The sequence below is a fragment of the Vigna radiata genome, chromosome 6 (genome assembly GCF_000741045.1).
Source record: "Vigna radiata var. radiata cultivar VC1973A chromosome 6, Vradiata_ver6, whole genome shotgun sequence".
Lineage (NCBI taxonomy): Eukaryota > Viridiplantae > Streptophyta > Magnoliopsida > Fabales > Fabaceae > Vigna > Vigna radiata.
This window is the reverse complement of record NC_028356.1, coordinates 32,232,081-32,245,275: the sequence shown is the minus strand read 5'-3', so window position 1 is coordinate 32,245,275 and position 13,195 is coordinate 32,232,081. Positions and strand designations below refer to the sequence as shown.

The 13,195-nt window shown below is 29.2% G+C and overlaps 1 protein-coding gene and 1 pseudogene across 1 annotated transcript; both read left to right on the top strand.

Annotated features, from left to right (window-relative positions):
* Positions 1–2,361: 2,361 nt before the first annotated feature.
* LOC106763715 lies at positions 2,362–3,106 on the top strand (annotated as a pseudogene).
* An 8,758-nt stretch (positions 3,107–11,864) lies between these two features.
* On the top strand, positions 11,865–12,945 carry LOC106764537. The gene has a single exon (XM_014648808.2). It carries the CDS (start codon positions 12,327–12,329, stop codon positions 12,750–12,752), a length of 426 nt encoding a protein of 141 aa, XP_014504294.1. The 5' UTR covers positions 11,865–12,326; the 3' UTR covers positions 12,753–12,945.
* The last annotated feature ends 250 nt before the right edge of the window (positions 12,946–13,195 follow it).

Below are 13,195 nucleotides of genomic sequence, written 5' to 3'. Positions count from 1 at the left end.
TTTAACAAATAATTAATACAATATATTTAAATAAAAATTTTATTTTTTTGTAATTTTAATTTCAATTTCGATTTTTCATAAAGAATTAATAAATCTTCTAAATAAAACTAAGTTTAATGTTTTGTAAAAAAGTAATGAATTTAAATAAATAATTAAAAGAATAAATTGTACTAATAATTTGAATCAAAATATTTTATGAAAAATAATTTTATCATCTTGACAAGAGAAAACAAAGAAGACACCGAAGTAGGTAACTTTATTATCATTATTATTATTATTATTATTTAATATTATTATTACTATTTTACCATATTATTATTATTAATAATAAAATTAATACGAATTTTTCAGTTTAGTTGGAATAATTTTTTTTTTATTGGAATGGAATTCATCATGCAATATGTATTTTTCAAGATAAATATCTTAAGGTATGGGTTTATGGGATAAAATTGGTTTTTAGGATGAATATTATCAAATTCTCTCAAATCTCTGTATTAGATAGCGATGATGGAATTAGCCATCAATCTTACAAATCCTTTTTTTTTTAAATACTTTAAAGCGAACACAAATAAAACTATTAATCCGTTCGTACAAACGATCATGAATAATAAAATCTTTCCAAACAAACAAACATAGCGTAAGTTTCCTTGTTCTTTAATTGATGATATTATTTATTTTATTTTTGAAAATTCTATTCTTATCACTTTCATTATATTTGGAAAGTTAGGAATCATATGAAATTTGAGAAACCTATCTTCTTTGATTTTGCTCTTCATTTAGTAAAATGGAATGTTAAAGTGACAAGTAAAAAAATCCTTTAAATATATGAATAATGATATGAGCCTTTTTAATTTTTTTTAATTGAATATAATTGATTTAGATATAACTATACCACCTAGTCAATGAGATTTGTTCTACATCAAAAAAGTTAAAGAGAATATAGAAAAGATGTTTATAAATATGTGAATTTTTATAAATAAATAACTAAATATTTAAAATTATAATTTATATTGTTAATAATAACTTTCAATTTTAATATTTATCATTTTGTTTAAAACTATTAATTCTAAATTACAAAAATCATATTTAAGATTACCTGTTATTTATTTAAGCTCGTTGGTTTTTAGGGAAAATATAAAGTGAAAAATGTTGGAAAACAAATAAAGAGAATCATTTCCCATTCGGTAATAAAGAAATGTATATTCTTTTATTGGATTCAACATCTTATATTTTCAACTCAAATATAAAGAGAGATGTGTCAAAAGTATAAAAAGAATTAATATTTTTCAATTATTCTCTCATCTTCATCAATACTAATTAAATGAATAACTTCGTAATTATGTAACTATTTAATTTTAATTAGTTTTTAAAAATGACGTTTTTTTATATTTTCATGTTATTTTCTTCCAAAAATTATTCATATTTTTATTTATCTTTTTAAATTTTTTTTTCTTACACTTTCTTTTATTTTTACTTTTCCTTGTTATGAAGATAAAAAGAAAAAGAAGTTACGGTAGCGTAACGGCAAAACCAAGTAACTTTTTTTTCTTTGTAATAAAATTTGTGACATTACCATCATTTAATACGATTATTATTGTTATCCTTGTTTTTCAACAATGAGCTCCATTGACTTACATATACTGTCACGTCACTTCAAAGAAAGATTAAAAATATTTATGCAATCATAATTAAAAAGTCTTTTTCTCGTATTATATGGATATCTTTACATTTAATAATATTTACATTCAATATCTTTTCCCAATTTATTTTTAAAAAAATAATATAATTCATATATGTTTTAAAAAATTCTATGATCATTTTAGTTTCAGTTTTTCTATTTTATTTCTAAAATTGAACGATAAATACGTAAAAAAAAAGACTTGAATTGAACAATAAATAAATACTTAAATAGGTGTCTAGATTCCTAACATGAACTAAGGTAATCTCTAATACTGTGTTCGTTTGAACAGAAAGAATTGTTCACGCAGATTTGAGAACAAGGAAATGTGATTTTTTCATATTCGTTTGTGCTGATATGCAAAGATAGAAAAGCGATGATTTGCGGAATTTTACTATTCAGACCATCTTGCAATTTCGAAGAGATTTGCCATGATTTAGGAGTAAAATCCTTATATACCCTCTAGTATTTTTAAAATTCCAACACAATATCATAATATAAATAAACGATAATATTAAGTTGAACTGCTTTCAAATTTGATGTGGTTGTTGGAGGTTGAAGCTGTGTGATTAAGTTGAAGAGGAAGATGGTGGTTAATGGACAAGGAAGAACACGCTTGATGACAAGGAGGAAGTGGATGAAGATGACGAAAGCTTGAAGCAGCGCTTGAAGAAGAGATGTTCATGGCTGTGTATTCGGATCCAGACAAGATCGTATCCGGTTCCAGCTTTTCGAAGAAAATGCAAATGAGGCGTATTCGATTACAAGGTTGGTGTATCCGGATCAAGCCAACGTTGTATTCGAATCTGCGTGTGTTTATTCGGTTCTAATGGCATCGCATCCGGTTTTGCGGCACGGTGAAGAAGCTTCTCGACGTCAAGGAGCTCTTCGAGAAGCCCCCGAAGCTCCGCAAGCGGCGCACGCGGTATGACATTTATAAGCGGATTGATGCGAGTTATTACGGTTACTGTGATGATGAGGATGGCGTGCTGGAGCGGCTGGAGGGCCCGACGGAGGAGGCGATGCGGCGAGAGGCAGTAGAGGAGTGGAAGTGTTTGGATGAAGTGAGGAGGGAGGCGAGGAAGGGGGTGAAAAGTGGGGAGGTGGCAGAGGTGTCGGCGGTGGCTAGGGAGATGCTGAGGGAGGAGGAGGAGGTGGTGGAGGAGGAGAGGCAAAGAGAGAAAGAGGAGGATAGGTTGAAGAGGGAGTTTATTGTGCACTTGCCGCTGTTGGATGAGAAGGAGATTGAGAGGAGGGTGTTAGAGAAGAAGAAGATGAAGTTGTTGAATGAGTATGTGAGTGAGGGGCTTATGGAGGAGAGACCGAGGCCAAGGACATGCTCAATATTCAGCAGAAAGTTTTAGTCTCTGTAATCACTTTGGTTTTAGTCTCTGTAATAACTTTTTACAGAAAATTTTAATATAAGCTCTCATATCAGTTTATCAAATGTTCAGGTAGTTCTTTTTTGAGTTCTACTCATATTTGAGACCATGTTATCTTGACTACTTAATTATTTGTTGTTAATCCTCGTAATGTTTTATAAGTATTAATAGCAAAATCGTATATTTAGGCTTTGTTTTTTTTAAAAAAAAAAACATTTAATTAACATTTTAAGGGAAAAAAAAGATAAAAAGGTGTGGAATTGTTTCTGGATGTAAGATTAATTTAGTTTCTTTAGTTTTAAGAGTAGTTAAATGAAAAAGAGCAGTTAAATGAGAAGATTAGCTTCCAAAAAGGCCAGCAGCCATTAACACCAAACATAGACTTACATATAAATTAATTTTAATAATTATTTTAAATTTTTTATTTTTTATAAATATTTTTACAATTAAATATAACATTAACAGATATCATTTTATATTACTTTAATAACTAGGGATATTTTGGTAATCTTTAATTTCTACCAATTAAACAATTTTTTTTAAATCTATCACATCAATCAAATCCTAAACTAATTCTGACAAACTTTACTTCCAAATCCACTCTCAATTATCCACAAATCCACCCAAAAAAACAACAAAAAAATTTACCCTCAAATCTTCTCAAATCTATTCAATTACTCTCTCTCAAATCATCTCCTACAAATCATCTCAACCGAACACATCATAAAAGTAACCTCCAACAAATATAATTATCAATTTTGAATTATGAAATTCAGAATATAATTTTGGATTATGTATTGTAAAATAAATTTTCAGATTCAAAATACATTATATTTTCAGTAGGTTGGATGTACCAAAAGTAATCTCCACATTTCACTTTTTAATGACATCTGAATATAATACATAATTAATTTCAACTAAATTGTAATTTGAGACGAAAAATGTACTTTAAATGATATAAGACTTGGAATTATAAGGCATTCGATTGCCACTAAAATTGTAATTTAATGTTAACACTTTGCTAATGAAATTTAATTCAAAATTCAAATAAAATTTAGAATTACAAATTCAGTTTTAATTCAAATTTAAGTTAAAAGAGAAACACAGTAGTTAACAACTTTTTAATTTAACACTTCTTCATCTGATATCTGATGTCTACAACAAAAATTATAATTATCTTAAGTTTTTCTTTCTATCAAATTTTGTTTTGACAAAATTTGTAATAAATACATGTAATATACAATAAATATGCAATAATAAAAGCTTGTACATTCTCCGTTATTGTTCTATGCTAATAGAAAATTTTATTCATTGCTTATTCCTTCAACTTTTGTTTAGAGTTTAGGTTGGAAATCGTAACATCAAAATTTTCATAATATTTTATTATTATTAAATTTGTACATTTTTAATAATATAAAACAGATAATTCAAAAAAAAAAAAATATAAGATGTTATTATAGATAATCATATATAACTTATAATAGCAAATTACATATATAATACATCGCGATTACTAAGAGGTGTTACACTGAACGAAGAGTATAAAAGATATTTACAAAAATCGAGGAAAATTTAACAAAAATTTCTTACACTATACCTCGACTTCTTCTTCTCTTAGCACCTGCTCACCAGAGACATCCTCCTCTGCTTCTACCATTAAGGTAATCATCGCAAATAAGAAAACAAAACAAACAAACATAGAGAAAAAATGGTAAGTTAATGTACCAAAACCAATTATATATCACATTTATAGAATTTTACATATAACATAGATAAAAGAATCAATCATAAGTCATACAATTCTTCTCTCTAGACTTGATCATCCGAATACATGTATTGATGTCAGACTCATGGGAGACATGTGCATGGGTGAACAAACCTACCATCCAAACTACCACACAAGGTTAGTCCGTCAAATACCTATGGTCAAACTGATCTTAGGCTAAGAACATCCTGCTACTCCTCACAACATAATCACTCATCTCTACTTGAGGTTAGATGGCTATTGGAGCATCATAAACATTCCCCCATTCTTGGAGCCCTTATTTCAATACATTACACTCAAGCACAACACCAAAATTTTTCCCATGAAATTTCTTTTACCACATACTTAAATTGAATACACATTCATCATTATCATTCATAGGGCATTCATAATTGTAAAAAACTACACATAACATCCATTATCATATGTCATAAACATATTTATAAGCATAAACAAATATACATCATATCATAATAACCAATGCACTCAAACAAGCAATTACACTATTATCATTCATAGGGCATTCATAATTTATCACATATTGTACATAACATCTTAAACAAACATACATTAAAGAGTGTAGGAAACACCTTGAGTTGTATTGATTCAATTTTCATCACTAATCCCCACTTCTTGGTATATCTAGATCATTAAAATTAAACTTATGTGCCAAATCAAATATTGAAAGACATAGAAGCAAGAACAATTGCAAAAAGAGAAGCTTGACAAAGGCTCTTGGTGTTAAGCAGCACATCCTTGCTGCTGAGCACCATTCTTTTTGCAAAGCTGATGCTTGAGTGCCACCTCTATGCCGCTGAGCGCCAAACCTCTCGTAAAACTGGCGTCGTTGGCTATCCTTAACAATATAATCGTTTCAAAAATATTTTATAACTCAAATTGAATACCAATTTTGCAAGACTTGAGAAAATTGTAGTATTAGGGAATAATGTGGTTATGAGACTTAAGTATTATTGTTTGATAATTGGTGTTTCATACTTAGAGGTTTTTGAGAATTATAATTGTTATGTTGATTATTTAAGGTTATTATTGATAAAGTGCAACATATGATTGATAAGTTATTAAATTGGTGATGTGTGTGTGTGATATTACCAATATGATGTATTGGTTTTTTGGTAGGAATATTGTTTAGGATGGAATGGATGTGGGTTCAATTCTTAAGGAGAAGAGTTTAAGAGAAACTTAGATTTTAATTGTGTTTTTGGACCAAGGGCAAAATGGTCTTTTACCTTTATTAATTGGTGTGAAAATTAATATAAGGGGTGTGGAAAGTAAAAGAATGAAATAAAATCTAAAACTTTAAAGGGTAATTATGTGAATCTTACAAGATTTAGTAGTTGATGATATTTTAAAAAGTGGTTAAGAGAAAATAAGAGAAGAAATCTTGGTGGTTTTATAAATTAAGTGAGAGAGTTTATTTTAATAAAAAAAGACAAAGATAGAATAGAGGAAAATAAAAAGGAGAAGAGTAAAAAAGTTTTGTACATTGTTACCCTAATTCTAAAAATGAAATTGAGAGAGAGAAAGGGGAGAAGAGACATTTTCTAGGAGGAAATAACAAGAACTGTAGAAAACCTTAATGCAAGGGAGGATTTGTGGGGTTTTGGAGTATAGATAAAGCCCTATTGGTCATGGTATGAGCAAGCTTACTATTTTTTTTTCTTATTTGTTTGTATGATGAATAAGGTTTGCTTTCGATTATCTTGAAAGGTAATGTTGTTTTGATGCATGTAGATGTATGAGAATATGTTTTGCATGGTGATAGGGTTATATCATGGTTGTGTTGGGTTTTTCCTATGAATGTATGTATGGTTTTGTTGGGTTATCCCATAATAGGGTTTGATGCTAAGGGGGAACAAAGTTATGATAATTGGGGTTTTATCATGTAAATATATGTTATAAAGATGGTATGATAATCATATGCAAAATATTGGGTTTGTTGGGGTTATAATTTTCATAATGATGAGTTTTGGATGATTCAAGTGATGTAATGTATGTATTAGGGTCTGTTCATAAGGGTATGTAAGGCTTGAATGCATGCATGAGGTTTTAGGGGAGTTCCCTCATGATTTAGGGTTGTTGCATGTGTGTTTGCAGACTTGAGTTTTATCCAAGATGTGTTTCGATTTGACAATAATCGATTATCATTAGTTATAATCGATAATTTGCGCATTGGTTATGAGTTGAGTTTTGGGAATGATAGATTATTGGGATGATAATCGATTATACCTTCATGTGTGATGAATTATGGTGATTTGGTGTACAGAACTACTAAGATAATTGATTATCTTAAGTCACAAGATATTTTGTGTACATGTGTATGTTTTGGGAATAACCGATTTTCACTTATGATAATTGATTATCCCAGAGTATTTTTATTGAAAATAGTGGGTTTTGATGAAGAATGAACGTGGACCAAGCTTGAGGAGCTGTGAAATGTGATGATAATCAGAGAATGAGATTAATGGTTGTGTTTAGGGTCAATTTTGACTTGTGGTTGAGATTGAAGCATGAATGAGTGTGTTAGGGTGTACCTAAGTATGTGATTGATGACCATGAGAGTGGAGGATAAGTCTATTGGTTATGCTTAGTAAATCTTGGTGCTATCTGTGGATATGTTCTTCCTTTTGCCTTGTGTGCATCGGAAAGGTTGTTCGGGTATTCAACCTTCCTTGTGTAGGGGTGATGGTGTGTTCCTTGTCCTTGTGTGGTAAGACTACATGTTCCTTAACTGGATTGTGGGACTACTCGAGCATATCTATAGGGGAAGCTATAGATTGGTCTGTAGGAGAAGCTACAAACGGGTGAGGTAAGGTACAAGAGTGAGACCGATTCTTTCCACTATGGTGTTATGGTACTATGATGCTCATGGTGTTGTTCATGACTAGGATAGTCATGATGGTGGTGTATCTATAGTAATGATCATGGTATTTGAGATGCTCTAGGTCATGCCATGTTTATAGCGGTGTCACTATAATGGTTATAGTAAGTAGTTAGCTTATGCGCTAATGAGTGGTTAGACCAAGGGTCTATGTGTGAGATGTTAATGATGACATCAAGGTTCAAAGGTCAAGGATCGATGATTGAAGATCAATGATCGAGAATTGAGTAATTCATTATGATTAAGTTGTGATGTTAGAGGATTAAGAATCTTGTTTTTATTAATGGTTTATGGTTGCTATATTCAATGTGATTATATTTTATTATTATTACGATTGTTTTATCGGTAACTGACCTCATACGTGTTTGTGTTTGTGCGTTGTGAATGATATTATCAGCGATGATTGTATAATGTGTTATATGTGAACATATGATGTTGCAGATGGTGTTGAGACATGATAGATTCGAGAGATGACGAGGGACAAACTTGAGATTTTTATTCAAAGTCATTATGTTTGAACTTTAAGACAATGTAATTGAAGTTATTTTATTTCCTTCGTTATTTAATTAGACCAGTGTTTTTGAACTATTGTGTTTTGAATATATTATGTCGTTTAAATGTTAAGTTTTTGAAAATATGTTTCTGTGCTATGATAAAGTTTTGAAATTTATCGATTTTTTGAATAACGTGTGACATCCTGAAATTTGGAGCGTTACAAACTTGCTCAATTGTCCAAGAACAAGACCAAACTAACAGTTCAAAACTCATATATCCATATTTCACATATCACACACCACATTTTAATGAACTAAGAATCTACCTAAGTTAAATACCACTTAGAAAGACCATTAACATTCAATTCACTCAAAGAACACTCCTTACCGAAATTCACCTGTAAAATCATCACTTTTAAACCAAAACCAAGCAAGACTAGTAGTTAACCAAGTCCTAATTTGCACAAACTCATACCACCAATCTTAAAATCATTCAACAAGCAATTATCATATAATTTAACATGTTATACCACGAATTCTAGAACATAACAAACACACATTCAACATAATTCACATCAGCAACTTCACATAACAATTTATAAATTTATAATCAAATCAAGCATGCAATATAAGTTAACAAAATATTAACAACAACAACACTCGACAGTTAGTTTCGCTTACCTTATAGAAGACCCAACTGCTATACAAGAGCTACGACGACTTCACCAACTCAAGGAATTCCATCTGCACCTATAAACCACAGAATCATGATCAAGGCATACTATTAGAACTACTGATTAACTGATTAACAATAAGTTTTATAGAAGACTCAGATGACACATGAAAAAATATTACAATTCACATGTAAAGGAAACGTGACAGACAAAAAAAAAAAAGAAATAAAAACTAACTTACTCTTTTGAAGAAACTGATCGAATAAACTTGAAGATTTTGTTGCTGTGATCGTTTAAATGATTTATTTATTTTTATCTTGAAACAAATGAATATAGTAGAAAAACAAAATCAGAAAATTATAGAAAAGTGGTTTCTAAAACAATTATGTATTTTTAAAAATAATAAAACTCGAATGCAAAAAAACTATTTATATTAAGACTATTTAATATTAAAATAATTGAGTCTCATTATTTTTAAAATAACATTAATTTTATCGAAGGCATCTGACCCTCGGTAATTACCGAAGGTTCATGTCCCTCGGTAATTACCGAAGACTTACCGAAGGGCAGAAGCCGTCAATAAATATTAACAACGAACAAATTATTAAGGGTTTTTTTATTGTCGATAAACCGTCGGTAATATCATATTACTGACAATTTATGGTTGTTTCCGAAGATATTAACTGTCGGTAAAACTGATTAGTTTTTAAATTTTTAAAAAATAAAAGTAAAAGAAATAAAATGTGGATAAGGAGCTTTGACCGAGATAAAGAAACCCAAAAATCGATAATGCCACATTGACCAAAAAGTACCAAAAGAGTGAAGAAAGTTTTTTTCTCCAAGCTTTTAGGGCTGATGTTTATTTCTATGTCTGACGAGATTTTCTTCCTTGTACAAAATGTATTTTCCAATTTCATGATAATTTTTTCTTTCGTTTACTCATAATTTTTCATGATAAATAGCTAATGCTTATTTATGATAAAATTGTATTTTATGAATAAACTATAACTTTTTAATAATTATATCCTATAGTTATAAATAAGATATGCCTTTTTCATTCAATATAGTTTATTATGTAATTTTTAATTTTATTTTTTTACTTATAGACAGCCTATTATGTATAATAGGTTACAATTTTCAATTTTAGCTTTTTAACAGTATAACATTGAAATGAATTTGTAATCATATTCACATTTCACTTAAATTCTCATAAAATTCATAGTCCAAACTTATTTCAATACATAGATGATTCCAATAAGTTCTGTATAAATATATATATATATATATATATATATATATATATATATATATATATATATATATATATATATATATATATAACTCTCGATATATTCATCTTTGTTTCTTTAAAAATAGCACCATAAGTAGTTAGAGCAGGAAGTTTTGGATAACTCCATCAATGTTTACCATTATCCAATTAGGCCTTCAAAATAGAAATCTTACCATGTCTAGTATTTATGGTCTTTTTGGAATTATTACCAACCAATCTAATTAATTTTTTAATTTTACATATTGTCATACTAAAATTAATGGAAGATTGAAATTTGTATTAGTTTCTCATACATCAAATCATCCGAATCTCATACAATAATAATAGACACTTTAAGCGAAGGACTATTTTGATGGTTTAAAAACTGAATAATAGACGAAGTAGATTGAATATGAAGATATTGAAAAAGTTCTTGTAGCCAAGTCCAAACCTACATTGCTATAACACATTAAAAAAAATAAATGTGTCAACATGCCAGAACTAGCTAAAATTTACACATCAAATTATTCTTTTTTTTATTTGTTTAATTTTTATTTAATAGTAGAAATGATACTTCAATACATACAATTAATTAAGAAATATATTATATGAAAACTTCTCTAATATAGGATACAAATTATATCATATCAGAGAAACTATAAAATAAAAAATTATATTTTAAAAAATTATAAATATAAATTAATTTATGCTCAAATTAAAAATAAAAAATTTGAAAACTTTATATAAATAAATTTTATAAACGATCTTATGAATGAATTAAATTTTATCTATAAAGAAGTTAACTTTATATATTCATTTCTAGATTTTCTTACTGAAAAATACGTTCAAGTAAACCATAAATAACTCGGAATTATCAAGATCATTATGAATCACACCCAAGAGATATATTAGTATAAGTCAAATCAATAGGATGATATATAATGTTAGTAAAAATAAATATAAAATTATTAATTTATATTATGCAAGTAAAAATAAATTAATTTCTAATTTACATTACTTTGCTTTTTTTTTTTCTCTTAATCATATACCTTTTTGTTAATTCTCTTTATTGTTTCTCAAAATATCACCAAAAAAAGTGATTTCGGAGAAGTTATTTATGTTTGAGAGAGAGAAGCATTAGAAAAAATGTACCGAAGTCAAATCTTTTGCAAGTTGTAACGATGAATCTAACGTTTGGTTTTAGGCTACCTAACTACGTAATTAAATTACATGAATGACATTTTTTGTTTCATTCAATTTATTTACAAAGAATAAAAATTATAAACATAAAACAAGAATTTTTTTAGAAAAACGATTACTTTAATATAATTTATATAAAAAAATAAGGGTTAAATATGTTTTTAGTCCTTATATTTTGGGACGATTTTTATTTTAGTCCTTCTTTCAAAGTACAGTTTAGTCCTTCAACTTTAGAAAACTCTGGTTTAGGTCTTTTTATCAAATTTTTAACTTTATTTATTGTTTCAAACACGTTAAACAACAAATAAAGTTAAAAAAAATTGATAAAAATGACTAAAACCAAAATTTTCTAAGGTTGAAGAACTAAATTGTATCTTAATTTAAAAGAAGAACTAAAACCAAACTCGTCACAAAGTATAAGGATTAAAAACATATTTAACAGTACTTTTTAACTAAAAATTAGATTTAATGTAAAATTGAAGCTTATAGTTAGAGTGATAGAAGAAAGGACAGTAGGAGAGAGTTAATGAGAAAGTAAAAAAAGAAAAACAGAAAAGAGCTGTTAAGATACAACGAAATCTTTAACCAGCTTAAGGATCTCATCCCCATTGATTATTGAACAGAAACTCAAAACCACATCTTCTAGTTTTACGAAAAAAATCGTGAGGGCATAAATTGGCACACATTTACTAAACATAGGAGAAAAATAAAAGAAGAGAACAAAAAAAATAGGAACCACGTTCATCCCACGGATTCTTCGGAGTTTCCGAACACAAACAATTCCAAAGATATATATACCCAAACAATCTCAAAAATCAAAACCCCCCACAACATATATACCTCTTTCCCTTCCAAAAGCAAAAACCAAAAACAATTTCCCTTTTCTTAAAAAAAAAACTATCTTCAATCTGTGTTTCATCATAATCTTGTTGCTATTGTTATTGTTAACAAAGCAACAATCATAATGCAAAGTGGAATTAACCGCCAACATTCTCTGAGGGAAAAGTTAAAATCTTCCATGTGTTGTTTCTCAGGAACATCGCACAATGATTCCCTAGAACACGGAGAAGGGTTTTACAGCAAATTTCATATACCTAGGACGCCAATTTCTCCGGCTGGCTCCACCTCATCTTTTTCGTGGTTCAAACTAAAGTCACCCACAACCACTGATTTCGGGAATGACCCGCATTCACGTGTCAGGGGACGGAGTCTGAAGTCCCGCATGAGTCGGAAGATCCTCCATAACCGCCAGTCACAGTCCGCGGACTTTAGCTACGACCCTTCCAGCTACGCCCTCAACTTCGAGAGCGAAAGCCCCGAAGAGTTTCCCTTCAGAAACTTCAGCTCCCGGTTGCCGCCGTCTCCGCCGGTGGAATATTCCGGCCACTGATTAATGATTTAATGTTGTGATTAATTGATGGATTAATTGGTTTGGCGGGGATTAGCGAGGTAAAAGGTTGGAATGAAAACGGAAAATGTTAATGGTTTTGTGGTGAATTGTGAAGGTTGTGGTGTTGTGTGGCGAAATATGGGTGGAGACTACTTCCCCTTGTATACAAGACATTTATTCTTATATATAATTATTTTACGGTTGTAATAATTAGTCACTAATTTTTTATTCATTTTAACAAATCACTCTTTTTCTTCTTCTTTTTTATGCAATTGCTGTTTATATTTTATTAGGGAGGTTGAAAATTTGAGGTAGATATAATATTGAATTGGTAGATTTGTTTGAGAGAAAATTTTTGGAGGGATTTCTAAAATACTGTCACATGATTCAGTGCTGTATTTAATTGAGACAATTTTATTTCTTTTACTTTCATTCATTTTTTT